General features: G+C 37.0%; 1 protein-coding gene across 2 annotated transcripts in view; it reads left to right on the top strand.

Moving 5' to 3' along the window:
• Positions 1 to 16,751, top strand: part of STXBP4 (syntaxin binding protein 4) — a 228,831-nt gene that overhangs the window by 29,174 nt on the left and 182,906 nt on the right. For both annotated transcript variants that reach the window (XM_036753251.1, XM_036753252.1), the window contains exons 2-3: positions 801 to 930; positions 4,374 to 4,506. In XM_036753251.1, the coding sequence (XP_036609146.1) occupies positions 872 to 930; positions 4,374 to 4,506 (192 nt within the window). In that variant the 5' untranslated portion in view covers positions 801 to 871. The remainder of the gene's footprint in view (positions 1 to 800; positions 931 to 4,373; positions 4,507 to 16,751) is intronic.

Genomic DNA, 16,751 nt, shown 5'->3' with positions numbered 1-16,751 from the left:
TGATGTTTCTATGGGCAATTACCCGTTCCTCACATCATGGTATTGTAATAAAAGAAAAACGTACTAAATATATAAGCAGATACAATTTTAATTCTTTCATTATTCTGGAGGGAAAATTACAAAGCAGGTGGAAATGAATGACTGACCAGTACAGGGTATGAAAGAAGTTTTCCTACAGTCTGTACCTGTAGTGTCAAATTTAAACAGAAGTGGATCCTATAGCCACATATTGACTTAGAGAACCCCAAATTAACATCTTTGTTGTATCGTATTTTTATTTATTTTGTTCAGTGTTTCTCAATTATGTTTTAATCAGATTTGGGCACCGAGTTTGACACCTCTAATCTATACCATCTCTAGCCAATGAGTCAGGATTGGGCGTTTATCTGTTTTCCGGCACTGAAATGTACAAAAGTTCTGTGGGTATCCTGACAGCTGACTTGTATGAAGACCAGCTCTCCCTAAGACTGACTTTAGAGAATTGTACGTGTGATACCAGTGAAAACTGGAATAGCTAGCTCAGGTTGATTTGCATCCTTCCGTCCTAAGGATTTGTACAGAAAGAGATTTCGTTCACACTTCCCAAATGTTAAAGACACTCACTGAAATGCCAGAGCCCAAAATACATCAAGCATATATACCATCCATCCGTCCACAAGCGTATACGCGTGTACATATGTGTGTGTGTATTTGTACCACATGTACCTAGTGACTTTATGCAAAGGCAAAGTCTAATTTAGGGCAATGATTTGAATCACTTTGGTGACTGATGGTTTTGTTTTCCAATTTTTCTCTTTTAGGAAAAACTGTTGAGATAATTTCTTCAGGATCTTCAGTGAAGTCCTCATAGACATTAAATCCAAAGGATACCATGATGACAGGCATGAACGGGAATAGCTCTGAAGCAATAGCATTCAGCCAAGTTGCAATGTAATTTTTGCATTGAAATTTGTTGTCTTTCTTAAACTAATATAGCTTGAAATAATGACAACTGAATTAAAGTGGTGTTTATTTTTGCCTCTGGCCTCTAGGCCTCTGAGTGTGTCATTGCCAAATTCTGCATCATTTTCCAGTCATTGTTTGAATACATTTGACATACTGGATGTGTGACCCTCCAAGTCGCTTAACATCTCAGTGTTCCAGGCATTTCTCTAATACTGTCAGTTGCTGAGAAGATACTAACCTGTATTGGTAGTGGGAATTTCTTCATCTGGGTGTTCCTTACACTATTGAAATCACAGGGCCAAACTCTGTCCCTCTTCTTTTCAGTATTTTAACAAGAATTACAGTTCAGTAAATATTGCAGTTTCCATTTAGACAAACAGGTATTTGGTAAGAGAGGGATGGTATATGATAACATATGAACAGTAACGTATGATAACATATGAACAGATTCTACCACTATTATTGATAACAATTATTATTAACAGTTATTAATTAACAATTAACTGATTGACAGTTATTAGTTACTATTATTAGCTACTATAATTTGTTAATAACAAACAGTAAAATTGTAAAGTACTCTACCACTATTATTATTGACATTAACAGTTATTGACAACTAACAGCTATATTAGTTACTATTATTAGCTACTCTAATTTGTTAACAGTAAAATAGCAAAGCAGCCTACCACTATTATTGATAACAATTATTGAGTTATTAATTAGCAATTGACTAATTAACAGTCGTTAGTTACTATTATTAGCTACTCTAATTTGTTAACAGTAAAATAGCAAAGCAGCCTACCACTATTATTGATAACAATTATTGAGTTATTAATTAGCAATTGACTAATTAACAGTCGTTAGTTACTATTATTAGCTACTCTAATTTGTTAACAGTAAAATAGCAAAGCAGCCTACCACTATTATTGATAACAATTATTGAGTTATTAATTAGCAATTGACTAATTAACGGTAAAATAGCAAAGCCTCTACTTCTATTGTTGATAACAATTACTATTAAGAGTCATTAATTAGCAATTGACTAACAGCTATTCTTAGTTACTATTATTAGCTAATGGTAATTAATGATAACAATAACTTCTCAAATTTTTATAGCACTTTACAGTTAACATTTTTCCATTTTATTATCTCATTGTCATCAAATCATTGCTTCTCATAACAATGGGTTGCCTTAATAATAGCCCACTATAATATTATATAATAATAATGACCACCTTAAAAATTCTTTACTAAAGCAATAATGTATATAAAGGACATACTGATGTACATCCTTCATTCCACCACTAGGGTGTAGAGTCACATTTTAATAAGAAGCCCCAGTGTTTTTTCTGCTGTGTGTAGGGTCACTGGATTTGGAGTCAGGAAATGTGGATTTGAATACCGTCTTTGCTATTTACCACCTCTGTGAAGCTAGTTACCAAAACCCCCAAGGCCTCAGTTTTCTTTTCTGTGAAATTTGGGGTTCAAGCTAGTAGCCCCTAAGATCCCTTCTAACTTTATAAACCCATGCTATAACAAAGCAGAATCTGAGATACAAACCAGTTCTGCATGAATTCCCTTCATCTTTCACTTCCCTATACCCCTCATTCCCTGCTGCCCATTCCAACTGTTCATAGCCTGTACCTTGGCATCCAAAGTACCTGGTGACTGTACAGATTCCTGGCCCATTCCCTCCACTTCGGAATCTTCTTGCAACATAGATAAATCCAGCATGATATGAGTGACTCATAGAGTAAGGAATTACCTGTCCGCCTCCCAAAAAGCACCAAACCCTAACAAACCCAAAACATAGGCGGTCGTTTTTTAAAAGACCATTCCCTTTCTTGCAATTTTAATACGTAGTTTAAAATTTTGTATTTTTGTATTTATTTTGTTCTGTTTTAGAGTAGTGAAAATATGTCTGACCAGTGGTCTTGGAGTCAGAATTATGTGACCCTAAGCATGTCACTTAACCTCTAAGCTCCAATTTCCTCATATATAAAATAAGAGCCATACTTGTACTTCTGATATTAGAGCACGTGGAAGCTTTGTATCAGTGACATGATCTGACATCAGAAATTAGGTTTAAAAAAGAGAAAGAAAGAAAACTCTTTTTCATTGTTCATAATTAGCTCTGTGATTCAGAGTAGATTTAATTTTCCAAAGCAAATTGAAACTATCTTCTGATTTATTTGAAGATAATTATGGAAGTCCAGTTGATAGGAGCTTTGCACTTTGATATCAACTGAAAACATTTCTTATTAAATGTCCTTATTCAACCCAGTTCTACTCCATTTTTGCACTACTGTGGGGGCAGGTAGCCTTGAGTCTTTCATCTGGCTTTATTCAAATTCTTTTTTGTAGCTTTGAGACTCTTGTGAAGTATTTTGGGAGTGAGCATATGTCCAGCTTCATAATTTTATAAAATATAGTTAGTTCTTTGAAGGCTCATTTTTTTCCTCCTTTTTTGAGACTGAGTCTTCCCTATCTCATCCAGGCTAGAACTGCATTAGCCACTTATGGGCCTGACCTCACTACTGATCAGCATGGGAGCTTTGACCTGCTCCGTTTTTGACCTGGGCCATTTTGCCTTCTTGTTAGACAGTCCCTCAATACTGGAGCCTTGCCATATTGGTGTCTGAATTATTGTGGATACCCAGTCTTCTTCAACCTACTCTAGCTTATAATTTCAGAGCTCAAGTGACCCACCAGCCTCAGCTAGTAGTAGGGGATTATAGGCATGCACCACCTAGCACCAACTTTCTATAATAGAATAACATTTCCCTCTGTTTCTTGTGAAGTACTCTCATTTAAAATGAATAGTTTTGGGGCAGCTAGGTGGTGCAGTGCGTAGAGCACCAGCCCTGGAGTCAAGAAGACCTGAGTTCAAATTTGACACACTTACTAGCTGTGTGACCTTGGGCAAGTCATTTAACCCCATTGCCCTGCTTTACCCCCTCAAAAAAAAATAAAATAAATACTTTTTACCTTCAAAGTCTTTACATTCATGAACATTTTTGCATTATGCCAACTTTAAGTGGAGATCTTGTTTATTTTGCTTTAACTAGCAATCATTCTACTTTGTAATGACATTCGATGGCATTGAAATATTTCTTTTTAATTCCTAAACTCGATTAAAACCAATTCTTCCAATTAGTTCTTTAGTAAACCTGTAGAAATCATAACTTGTTAAAATTTGATTTAATCCTGAAGTTCTGACATTTTAATTATTTTAATGAGAAATTTAAAATATAACCATGGAAATTTATGTATTCTGAAGTATGACCACATTATTGACACTAGTTGCAAGTGTGTCCTGATGGTTTAAGAATTGACTGAATCTAAGAATGTGAACTAATGGTTAACTCAAAGGTATGCCTGTATTGGTCTCTAGGCTGATCTACAAGTGTTACTTTATTTTTTCCTAGGGACCCTGCATTTCAGATGATAACGGTTACCAAGGAAATAGGCTTAGGCCTGAATATTGTGGGAGGAATTAACCGGAATGAAGGGCCTTTGGTCTATATTCAGGAAATAATTGCTGGAGGAGACTGCCATAAGGTAAAAATATAAAAGAAAAAATAATAATCTATGTTCATTTTCTTTTCACCAATTAGTGTTATAAACTGAGTATCTGCTGTGTTTAGAGGGCTGTATTAGGCACTGTTAGAGATACGAGGTAATCAGAAGTTACAGTCTTGCCCTGATGCTGTTTTTAGTCTGATGTATAGAGCAGGGTTGCTTCACAAAGCTTGTAAATTCTATCTTTTTGTGGAGTTCTGTAGCATGAAAAAGTGAGTCCCTAACTATAGACCAGCATTTTCTCCACAATTATTTCTAGGTAATCACCACATCATAGGTTAGGCCTGACACAGTCTGGTTTGGCATTTCAAGTTCAAGATTGCACTTGTGGAATATTTAGCAGTTAACAATAGAAATTTTACTTAGCCGTGGCATGGAAAGATACTAAACAGGCTCAAATAACCTCCACTCTCCCCCAACCTCACGCCCTCCCCACCAAAACACACATGGTCACCTGGGCAGGGTGTGTTAACTTGCTGGCCATGGGATATCCATCAGGTCTGAAAGATATTAACTCCAATGGCCTGGATTCTTTTATATAATTAGGCCACCAGGACAGGGCTTGAACCCTAGATACAATCCCCTCTCTCTACCTCTCCCCTGCTAGTCAAGTGTTCCTTGCCTTTTAGGGAAAAAAAATAGCCTTGACTAGTTTCATGGTGGGAGTCCCTGGTAGATATTTGTTCCTCCTACAACCAGGATTTTCTAAAAGAAGGTAGTGTTTGCGTCGGTCGATTTTTGACATGCTTTTGGGATATAGCATTTGTTTAGCTAACAATTTAATTGTTTTATCGGCTCAGTCTTATTTCCTGGGAGAAAAAAAAAGAGTAGCTATGGTTGCTGTTATTTTGAGGCTGCTCAGTTTCCCAATCATCTCTGAAGTGTTCCCACCCATCATGTCCAAAACAAAGAGTACCATCTATGATGATGAGCCCTGAATTGGGAGTCAGGAAGGCCTCTGTGAAAGGTTTAAAATAGCCACTAACTAGCCGTATAAATTTTGTCAAGTCACACAACTTCTCTGTACTTCTGTTTCCTCCTCTGTAAAAGTAGGGGATTATGCCAGAGCATTCCTAAAGCCTATTCCAGCCTTAGATTCATAATGTAATTTGGTCTCTTGGTGGTGGAAATTTGAGTGTGTGTGTGTGTGTGTGTGTGTGTGTGTGTGTTTTCTGTTGCTCCTTCAGCTTATTAATCTAGTGATATTTTACTTCAAACACACACAGAGTTCATAGGTAGATAGAATACCAGAAATAAGCCACTGTTATTAACAGATGGCATCCTCATAGTGAAGTCTGTCATCTGGGGACTAGAGTATGTGTGCCCTATTTAATTTCAAGCTGGGATAATTTTTTTTTGAGTTTTCTCACTAGATAAAAATCAATCTTTGAATATGCTCAATACAATTATAATTACCAAACCAAAGAAATGGATAAGCGATGACATTTTACTGCTGAAAAGCATGTTAGGTTGCATGTTTCTTTAGATACCACTAAAATAATCTTTCAGAGGGAATAGTAAATTTGTGGTTGTGGTGATACGGGCCTTCTTTGCTTCTGCTGATTGCAAGATATCTTCAGTATGAATAACTAGGTGAGTTATTAGCACGTTTTCAAATCTGTCAGCAAAACAATTTTGGCCCCAAACAATTAATGGAGACCAGACAGCTTGTAAAAAAAAATTGTACACCCGCAGCAGCTCTGTGTAGTTTGACCTTGGGGGCAAATAACGAGTATGAAGCTAAGAGGAATATATGTCCCAGCAAGCAAGATTGCATTCTTTTTCCATTGACCTTATTTTAAAATGTCTCCCAACCCTTTTACTACCAGTTCATTTTAGCAGAGAGCAGATTAAAATTAGTTTAGTTCAAAAACAATATTGGGATACTTCATTGGGCTATCGTTTAAGAATTCTGAACTTTAAAAAAAAACCTTTTTTTCCCTATTACTTCTTCATCTCTTCAGATTATCTAAAAGATGCCTAAAAATTTTCTCAGAGTTCATTCAAAGGAAACTTTATCAAATCTCCTTAAATCCTGCTGGGCTTTGGTTTTTTTCTTTTAATTATTTTTTCATTAGAGTAAGGATAACCCTCTGGGGGTAAGAGAGGCTACTATTACTATATAACGCAGGCTATTGTTATTACACATTTTCTATGGTTTCTTTCACTTCACTTCACAGTTTGGTGAGGGGGAGGGGAGGAATTACAGCATTTACCGCTAGAGAGCAGCAAAAAGCTATTTATTTTGTTTCTTGCAGGCCTAGCCAGACAGAAGAAAATTGCCAAAACAAAACTAGGTTGGGGAGAGATGGGAAGTACATGAGGGGAGAAGAAACGCAGAGTACGTTGTTAAGGAGAGTAAATCATTCTTCTCTATCACTGATTCTCAATTTTGTTAAATATGAGGACACTTTTTTAACATCAAAAAATTCTTCAGTGCCACTAGATAATAGTTGTAGTTAGTACCTGTTGATTGAAAAAAAAAAACCAACAACATTGAAGAATTTCAGAGCTGGTAGGGATCACAGAGGCCATCTAGTCCAATGCATATCTGAACAAGAATTGTCTCTATAACATACATGATGAGTAGTCATCCAGCCTTTGATTAAAGATGACATAAAACTATCAAGTATTTAGTAACAAATCTCAATACATTTTGTGTATTTATAATTTTAAAAACACATATAAATATAATAGAAATAAGATATAAATATATAACATATGAAGCACATATAATATGTATTTCATGCATTACTAATATTTTTTATTCACAAAAGTAGAAGGAAAGGTCATATTTCATTCTCAGAAACTAAAAAACAAATTTTTCATCTTATACACAAATGAAACATGAATAACATAAAGCCATAGGCACAAAATTCATTGTTAATTCATGCTATATTTTTTGTGGAAGCTAAATAAAGAGCAAAATGGCAGTGCTTGATGTGTATATGAGATCTTGGATCCTTTGCAGTAACTCTTCAAGGCACCCCAAGAGGACCTTTGGCCCACAGGTTGGGAACCACTATTTATTACATTGGCAGCAGTGCAAAGTAGTTTGCTGTCATGAGTGAGTACTTTCTTTTCTTGTTTTGGTGGAATTTCAGAATTAATGTCAGCACTCAGTAAACACTTGATGAATTTAAGTGACACTAAATATCTTCTCTTAGTGGGTTGATGAAATCATTAAAAGAAAAGTGTATAGCAGAAGAGGGCCCAGGACAGATCCTTGGACTATGATATGGATGATGAGTTAGCAAAGGAAAGTGAGAAGTTTTAAGCCAAGTAGGAGTAGAACCAGGAGAGTAGTGTCACAAAAATCCAGAAAAGAGAGTATCCAGGAGGAGAGAGTTGTCACCAGGGCCAGATGCTGCAGAGATGTCAAAATGGATGATGGCTGTGAAAAGATGATGAAATTTAACTAAAAAAAAGTTTTTTTCAATCTCATCAGGGTAAAGCAAGGATGCCCATTACTACCACTGTTTCATATGGTATTCTAAAACTATAGCAATAAGAAAAGAAAAAGAAATCAAGGGAATAAGGATAAGCAAAGAGGAAATAAAATGATTACTTTTTGCGGATGTTGTGGTTTACTGAAAGAACTCTAGAAAATCAACTAAAAACAATAACTTCAGCAAAGTTGCTAATTATAAGATAATTGCATAAAAGTTACCAGCATTTTTGTATATTACCAACAAAATCCACTAGGAAAAGATAGAAAAAGAAGTTTCATTTAAAATAACTACAGAATACATAAAATGCTTGGGAGTCTACCTGCCAAGACACATACAGAATCTATATGAATACAATTAAAAGGTTCTCCACAGAAATAAAGACAAACCTAAAATAATTGGAACGATATTAATTGCTTGTGGGTAGGTCGGCCAACTTAATAAAAAGTGGTAACTCTACCTAAATTAATTTATTTATTCAGTGCCGTGTGAACCAAAGGATTACTTTATATAGCTAAAAAAAAATAATAATGAAATTCATCTGGAGGAATAAATGATCAAGCATCACAAGGAAACTAATGAAAAAAACTGGAAAGGAAGGAGACACCCAGCAACGCTAGATCTCAATCTGTGCTACAAAGCAGTAATCATCAAAAATTTCTTTGCTGGCTCAGATATAGATTTTGATTAGTGGAACAGATGAGTTTGAAAATATAGAGAAGCAAGTAAATACAGTATGCTAGGGTTAGTAAAAGACTCTAGCAACTGGTGGTAGTAGGAGTAGTAGTAGCTACTACTAAAGGAACTAACTACTCAACAAAAACTACCGGGAAAATTAGAAAGTGATTTGGTAGAAACTAGGTATAAACCAGTATTTCACATTTTATAGCGAGATACAATGTGTACATGACTTAAATGTAAAGGTTGACATCATTAACAGATTAGAGAAGCAAGGAAGAAATTACCATTCAGATTTATGGATAGAACAGTATGGACCAAACAAGGGGTAGAGATACTCACAGAGGGTAAAATGGACAATTTTGATTATGTAAAATTTTTAAACATTTCTTACATAAACAAAACCAATACAGCTAAAATTAGAAAAGAAGTACGTAATTTGGGGAGGAGGAGGGAAATCTTTTGCAGCAGATTTTTGTAGTAAAAGTCTTGTTTCTAAGATGGTTCAGATTTATAAGAATAAGTGCCATTCCCCAATTGATAAATGATCAAAAGATATGAATGGGCAGTTTTCAGGGGAAGAAATTCAAGTTATGGATAGCCATATGAAACAGTTAACTAGTTGACAATTAATCTCCTTCTCTTTTCTATTTCACTTTTTCCCCTTCACCTGTCATATGAGAGGTTACTACTAGTTTACCCTTAGAATCCTTTTCAATTCTAACGTTCTACGAGGAAATTATTATTTAACCTTTCTTAAACTGACTCAGGAGGCACTTTTAGTCTATTACTGTACTTCAGGGGCATTATTTTGAAGTCAGTTGTCATGGACAGTTGTTGTGTAGGAGGGCTAGTTCACAGGGAACATTGCTTGATGCAATTCCCCTGCATTTTTAAAAAAAACTATTCTTGTGTGTCTTCATGCGCGAATCACAAGCACACAAAGATCCATGTGCAGAAATTCATTATGTAAATGGGTCCGTGTTGTTGATCTTAACTAAGAAAATTCTGACTAGAACCAAAACCATTCCAAAGTACAGGAGTTAAAGAAGAGCCTTATTTTGGGACTTTACAACAATATAATTGATATTTAAATTAATTATCTTAAAATTAATTACATTTTAATTAAATTAATAAATTAAATACCGTCATATTATTAAATTTAACTAATTTAATAGTTTTTTTTTTTTTTTTTTTTTTAAATTTATTTTTTATTTATTTTTAGTTTACCACACACGGTTCTACATGGTTTTGAGTTCCAGTTTTTCTCCCCTCCCTCCCCCCTCCCTCCCCAAGACGGCATGAAGTCTCATATAACTGTCATGTATAACTTCGCATTGAATTAATTTATGCTCTAGTCAAGTCGTGGAGAAGAATTTTGACCAATGGAATGAATCATGAGAAAGAAGAAACAGAACCAAAAAAAAAAATAAATAAAAAAAAAACCCCAAAACCAAAAACAAAAGAGAAGCAGAAAAGGCGAGCATGTAGTAGTGTGCCTCAGTCTGTATTCAAACTTCGCAGTTCTTTCTCTGAATGAAGATAGCATTCTCCATCGTGAGTCCCCTGGAGTTGTCCTTGCCCCTTTAGGTTGCTGAGAGAAGCGCAGTATGTCAGGGTTGGTCCTCAAGGAATCCACATATCTGTGGCTGTGCACAACGTTCTCCTGGCTCTGCTCCGCTCACTCAGCATTATGTCGTGTAGGTTTTTCCAGGTTGTTATGAAGTCTGCATCATCCCCATTTCTTATGGCACAATAGTATTCCATCACCTTCATATACCACAGCTTGTTCAGCCATTCCCCAATTGATGGGCATCCCTTTGCTTTCCAATTCTTGGCTACCACAAAGAGAGCTGCTATAAATATTCTTGTACATATGGGTCCTTTTCCCGCTTGCGTGATTTCTTTGGGATACAACCCTAGAAGTGGTATTACTGGGTCAAAGGGTATGAACATTTCTATAGCCCTTTGGGCATAGTTCCACACCGCCCTCCAAAATGGCTGGATCAGCTCACAACTCCACCAGCAATGCAACAATGTTCCAATTTCCCCACATCCTTTCCAGCATTTATCATTCTCCTGATTTGTTATTTTAGCCAATCTGACAGGAGAGATGTGGTATCTAAGAGTTGTTTTGATTTGCATTTCTCTAATCAGCAGCGATCCAGAGCATTTTTCCATATGCCTGTAGATAGCTTTAATTTCTTCCTCTGAAAACTGCCTGTTCATATCCTTTGACCATTTCTCAATTGGGGAATGGCTTGTATTCCTATATATTTGGCTTAGCTCCCTGTATATTTTAGAAATGAGGCCTTTATCAGAGATACTAGTTGCAAAGATTTTCTCCCAATTTTCTGCTTCCCTCCTAATTCTTGTTGCATTGGCTTTTTTTGTACAAAAACATTTCAATTTGACATAATCAAAATTATCCACTTTGCATTTTGTAATGCTCTCTATCTCTTGTTGGGTCATGAATTCTTTACTTTTCCACAAATCTGATAAGTAAACTATTCCTTGCTTTCCCAAATTACTTAGAGTATCAACTTTTACTCCTAAATCATGAACCCATTTTGACTTTATTTTGGTATATGGTGTAAGATATTGGTCTATGCCCAGTTTTTGCCCTACCATTTTCCAATTTTCCCAACAGTTTTTGTGAAATAGTGAATTATTAGCCCAGAAACTGGCTTCTTTGGGTTTATCAAAGAGTAGATTGCTAAACTTGTTGATTTCACCTACTTGTGTACCTATCCTATACCACTGATCCACACCCCTGTTTCTTAACCAGTACCAGGCAGTTTTGATGACTGCTGCTGTGTAGTACAGTTTAATATCTGGTGTGGCTAAACCACCATCCCTAGCATGTCTTTTCATTAATATCCTAGATACTCTAGACCTCTTGTTTTTCCAAATGAATTTTGTTATTATTTTGTCCAGCTCAGTAAAAAAAAAATTTGGTAGTTCGATTGGTATGGCACTGAATAGATAGATTAATTTAGGTAGAATTGTCATTTTTATTATATTGGCTCGGCCTAACCATGAGCAACTGATATTTCTCCATTTATTTAGATCTGATTTTATTCGCGTGAAAAGTGTTTCATAGTTATGTTCATATAGGCCCTGGGTTTGTCTTGGCAAATAGACTCCCAAATATTTTATAGTGCCTTCAGTAACTTTGAATGGAATTTCTCTTTCTATCTCTTGCTGTTGGGCTTTGTCAGTAATGTATAGGAATGCTGAGGATTTATGTGGGTTTATTTTATATCCTGCAACTTTGCTAAAGTTGTTTATTATTTCAAGTAGTTTTTTACTATTTTACTATTTTTAAAATAGGTTCATTTAATTTAAAGTTTTAAAGCATTTTTATTGGGTTAAAAAGTTTAGAAAGTATTGTTATTTTCATAAGGACAATTATTAAATTAGCACATAGTGAATTTAAAAACAGTGCAATAGATTTTTAAAAACTGGTTGAATTGAATGAGTATGTGTGGTGATTACATGCTACGCAATAATTTTGATCAGATAGATCATTCCTTAATCTCTCTCTCATGAAAGTGATCTCTTTAACCTGTAATTTTGATTGAGCACTTTGTCTGTATCTTCTATTTTATACTTACTTGGGCATATTATGTATGCTCCCCTATAGGTTGTAAGGCAGGGATTGTTGCCTTTTTTGCTTTGATACCCTCACGCATCCAACTTAAAGACTTGCTGTTGGTAGGTGTTTAATATGAAATGTTTGCTGAATAGATAGATGGCTGTTGAAATAGGCTTCATAAGAATACCCTGCCTCATTTTTAATGAATCATAAGGTACAATATATTTGTTACAACCTGTATTCAGAAACCTTTCCATTGTAGATGCATACAGATCTAAATGGCCAGTGATTACTGATGGACACTACTTTTCTTCTGGTTTTCCTCCTATCTATCTGACTGTTCCTTCTGTTTCCTTGGCTGGATCCTCATCTAGATCACTCCCTCTAACCACAGGTGTCCCTAAAGATTCTGTCCTGGGCCCCCTTCTCTTCTCCTGTACGACTTCAGTTGGTGATCTTTGGGGTGTATGGGATGTTCAGGGAGGACTGCCGCCTCTGGTATGAGGGCTTGCTTGAGCCCTTTTCAGGGCTGCTTATCCACCTTTGGTGTCCACCTTTGCCCAGCTCTCACCTGTGGCTCCAAGAAGCTGTAGCATGGGCAGCAGCCACACTCTGGTAAATCATCTTGGCAGATGGGCTAAAAACCAGGTTGAGAGTAACAGACAGTCCTCTAACCCACCACTGGGTGAAGGGGCTGTCTAGAATGGGTGGATGAGAACAATTTGTTCCAGTAGCCATGGGGGTGGTGTTGTGAAGCATTGAAGAGCTTGGTCAGGCATGGAAGACACCAAGGCCGTCCACTGCATCCCAGGCCATCACCTGTCATGTTGACTTTTGTCCTGTCACTGGACTCCAGTGACTCTGGAAAAGAAAGTTTGTCTTTCCCCACTCCGGTCAATGAGGGCAGGTAGATGGCACAGTGGATAGAGCACTGGGCTTGGAGTTAGGATAGACCTGATTTCAAATCCTGCCTCAGACACTCACTAGCTGTGTGACCCTGAACAAGTCACTTAACCTCTGCTTGCTTCAGTTTCTTCAACTGTAAGATGGGGATCATAATAGCACTTACCTCTCAGGGTTGTTGTGAGGCTCAAATGAGACTATATTTGTAAAGTGCTTATCATATCACAGTGCCTGGCACATAGTAGGTGCTGTTACTGTTGTTGTTATCCATCCTATATTCAGCCAGCAAAGTGATTTTCCTCAAGCATAGGTCTGACCATGTCTGCCCCCTAATCAGTAAACTCTAATGGCTCCCTGTAACCTCCAGGAGCAAAGACAAAATGCTTTATTTGACATCTAAAGCCCTTTATAGCTTAGCCCCCTCCTACCTTTCCTATTACATCTTACTCCCTGATGCATACTTTTTGACCCATTAACACCAGCTTCCTTGTTCTTCCCCAGATAAGACTCTCTACTTTTTGGCTCCAGGCATTTTCTTTGACTGTCCCCCATACCTTGAACTTTCTCCCTCTTCTACTTTTTCCTTTAAGTCCCAATTAAAATTCTATCTTCTATAGGAACCTTTCCTTACCTCTCTTAATTCCAGTGGCTTCTCTCTTAATTATTTACTATTTATCCTGTATATTGTTTGTTTTATATGTACATATTTGCATGTTGTTCCCCCCATTAGACCATAAGCTCCTTGAGGGCAGGGGCTTTTGCTTCTTTTTGTATCCTCAGTTTTTGGCACAAGGGCCTGGCGCAGAGTAGGAACTTAATAAACGTTGATTTATTGATTGATTGCTGTCAAGATAAACAAGTCATTTATAGGCATATTCTCAGATGAGTTCAATTTATATTGTTTTCCTTTTGTTGTTTGTCTGTTTTAATCTGGACCTGTGATTTCCTTGGTTTGAGGAGCTCCTTATAAAGACACACCCTCTCCTAATGTAGATCAGTGGATATCTTTCATCCAGTGGTCTTTAAGTGTTGCCTGGAGCACCAAGAGATGAAGTGACTTGGCAGAGTCATATAGCCAGGATGTGAAAGGGAGGCAGGATACCGAGGTCTTCCTAACTCTAAGAATAGCTTTCTGTCCACTATGCCCTATTGCTGATTTGCTTACGTATCCTTTAGATACTCGTGAATACACCAATATGTATACACACGCACATACCCCCTCTACCAATGTAGATACAGAAATTAAGCTGCAATTCATAGTTTTAGACAGTGCCTTGAACACAGGGGTGAATGATTTTTCTAGGGTCACATAGCTGTTATGTGCCATAATCATGACTTTAGCCAAGGTCTTCCCTGACTCTTAGGCCAAATGTCCGTCCACTATACCGAACTAGAACAACCACACGGTACAATGGATAGAGTGCCCTGGTCTGGAGTCAGGAAGACCTGAGTTCCAATTTAGCTTCAGACAGTTACTAGCTATGTGACCCCGGGCAGGTCACTTAACGCAGTTTGCCTCAGTTTCCTCATCCATCAAATGATCTAGAGATGGAAATGGCAAACTGCTTTAGTATCTCTGCCAAGAAAACCCTGAAATGTCAAACTCACCTGAAACAACATACCACAGCTCACCTCATGTGTCTCTATATTTGCATTAATAATTTAAAAATAAATGTTTTTATAGAAACAACATGAAATATCACTACAAGCACTCAGTCCTAATTAATGGTTCTTTACATTGAAATTAATAATGCATAAAATATGTTTTTCATTCAGTTCCTTTTAGTCCCCATCAGGATTCTCTGTCCAGTCTTACTTTCACATTTGTCTGTTCATCTCACTCCTACAATTGTCGTTAATATGTACTCCATCCTTCTAGTTTGCTTTTTTGCTTTTATTTAAGTATTCGATACATATTTTACACTATTCTTATGGAAAAGAGAGTTCTATGGATTAAAACAACATATTTAAATGGATTCAGAACTAGTTTAGACTCAACGGTAATCATGGTTGGATCAGGAACTAGTTTAGGCTTAATGGTAATCATGGTTCAATGTCAATGGGGCAGGAAGTATCTAATGGAATCCTCTAGGATGTATGCTTAGCCTTATGCTGTTTAATGTTTTGTTTTTTTTCAATGACTCGAATAAAGTGATAGAATGCAATCTTATCAGATTTGTCAGTGACACCAAGCAGAGAAGGATAGCTAACACACTGGTCAGCAGAGTCAAGAGCTAAAAAGATCTTGACAGGTTAGTATATTGGGTTGAATCTAATTGAGTGAATTCCAGGGGGTAAATATAAAGTCTTAAATTTGGATCCCGAAAATCAATTTCACAAGCTTCAGATGAGAAGGAAGCATTCTTAGAAAGCTGTTTGTCCTAAAAAAGAACTGAGGATTTTAGTGGACTACGAGCTCAATCTGAGTTAGCAGTGTGAGGCAGTAGCCCATAAAAGCTAAGGCCATTTTGGACTAAGGAAGGCAGCTTGGTGGCACAGTGGATAGAATGCTAGGCCTGGAGTCAGGAAGACCTGAGTCCCAATCCAGCCTCAGACACTAGCTGTGTGACCCTGGGCAAGTCACTCAAACCTGTTTTACTCAGATTTCTCATCCATAAAATGAGCTAGAAAAGGAAATGGCAAACCACTCCAGTACCTTCCCCAACAAAACTCCAAGTGGGGTCACGAAGATTCAGACATGACTGAAATGACTGAACAACAACAAAAAGCAAGGCATAGATTTTAGCAATTAGAAGGTGGTAGTCCTTTGACCCTCTTAGAACTCATTTGGTATATTATGTTCAATTCATTGTGTCAAAGATTGGGAAGGATATTGGTATTTGAAGATTGTCCATAGGGTGACAGCCAAGTTGATGAAGAGCACTGAGCTCCTCACATGAGAATGGCTTAAAGTAGGAGGTTTTAGTCTTATTTGTGTGTTACAGAACCCTTTGGTAGTATGGTGAAACCTGAGAACCCTTTCTCAGAGTAATATTTTAAAACATATAAAATATATAGGATTACAAAGGTAACTGATTACATCGAATTATATTATATTATATTGAAATACAGTTCCCAAAATGGTAAGAAAAACAAAGTTCATAGACTCCAGGTTAAAAGTCCCCTGAGTGGCAGGAACTATGAATGTTTAGCCTGGAGAAGAGGACAGTCAGGAGAGATATGATACATGTGTTCAAGTGTTTGGAGGACCAATGTGTGGACGAAGGATTAGATTTACCCTTTTTGACCTCAGAGTGTGGGAGCACAGGTGTAGAAGTTGCAAAAAAAGGGCAAATTTAGACTTTGTGTCAGGAAAGTCTTTTTTTTTTTTTTTTTGCAGGGGGGAAGGCAGGGCAATTGGGGTTAAGTGACTTGCCCAAGATCACACAGCTAGTAAATGTGTCAAGTGTCTGAGGCCAGATTTGAACTAGGTACTCCTGACTCCAGGGCCGGTGCTCTACTCACTGCGTCACCTAGCTGCCCCAGGAAAGTCTTCTAATAATTAGAGTTATCCAAAACTAGAATGGATTGCCTCATGGGTGGTAGCTTCCCCCTTATTCATGGTCTTCAAGCAGAGTTTGGGTTACATCTTGGTG

Source organism: Trichosurus vulpecula, chromosome 4, assembly GCF_011100635.1.
Source record: "Trichosurus vulpecula isolate mTriVul1 chromosome 4, mTriVul1.pri, whole genome shotgun sequence".
Classification (NCBI taxonomy): domain Eukaryota; kingdom Metazoa; phylum Chordata; class Mammalia; order Diprotodontia; family Phalangeridae; genus Trichosurus; species Trichosurus vulpecula.
Note: the sequence above shows the minus strand (reverse complement) of the source record. Positions and strands in the feature narration are given on the sequence as shown.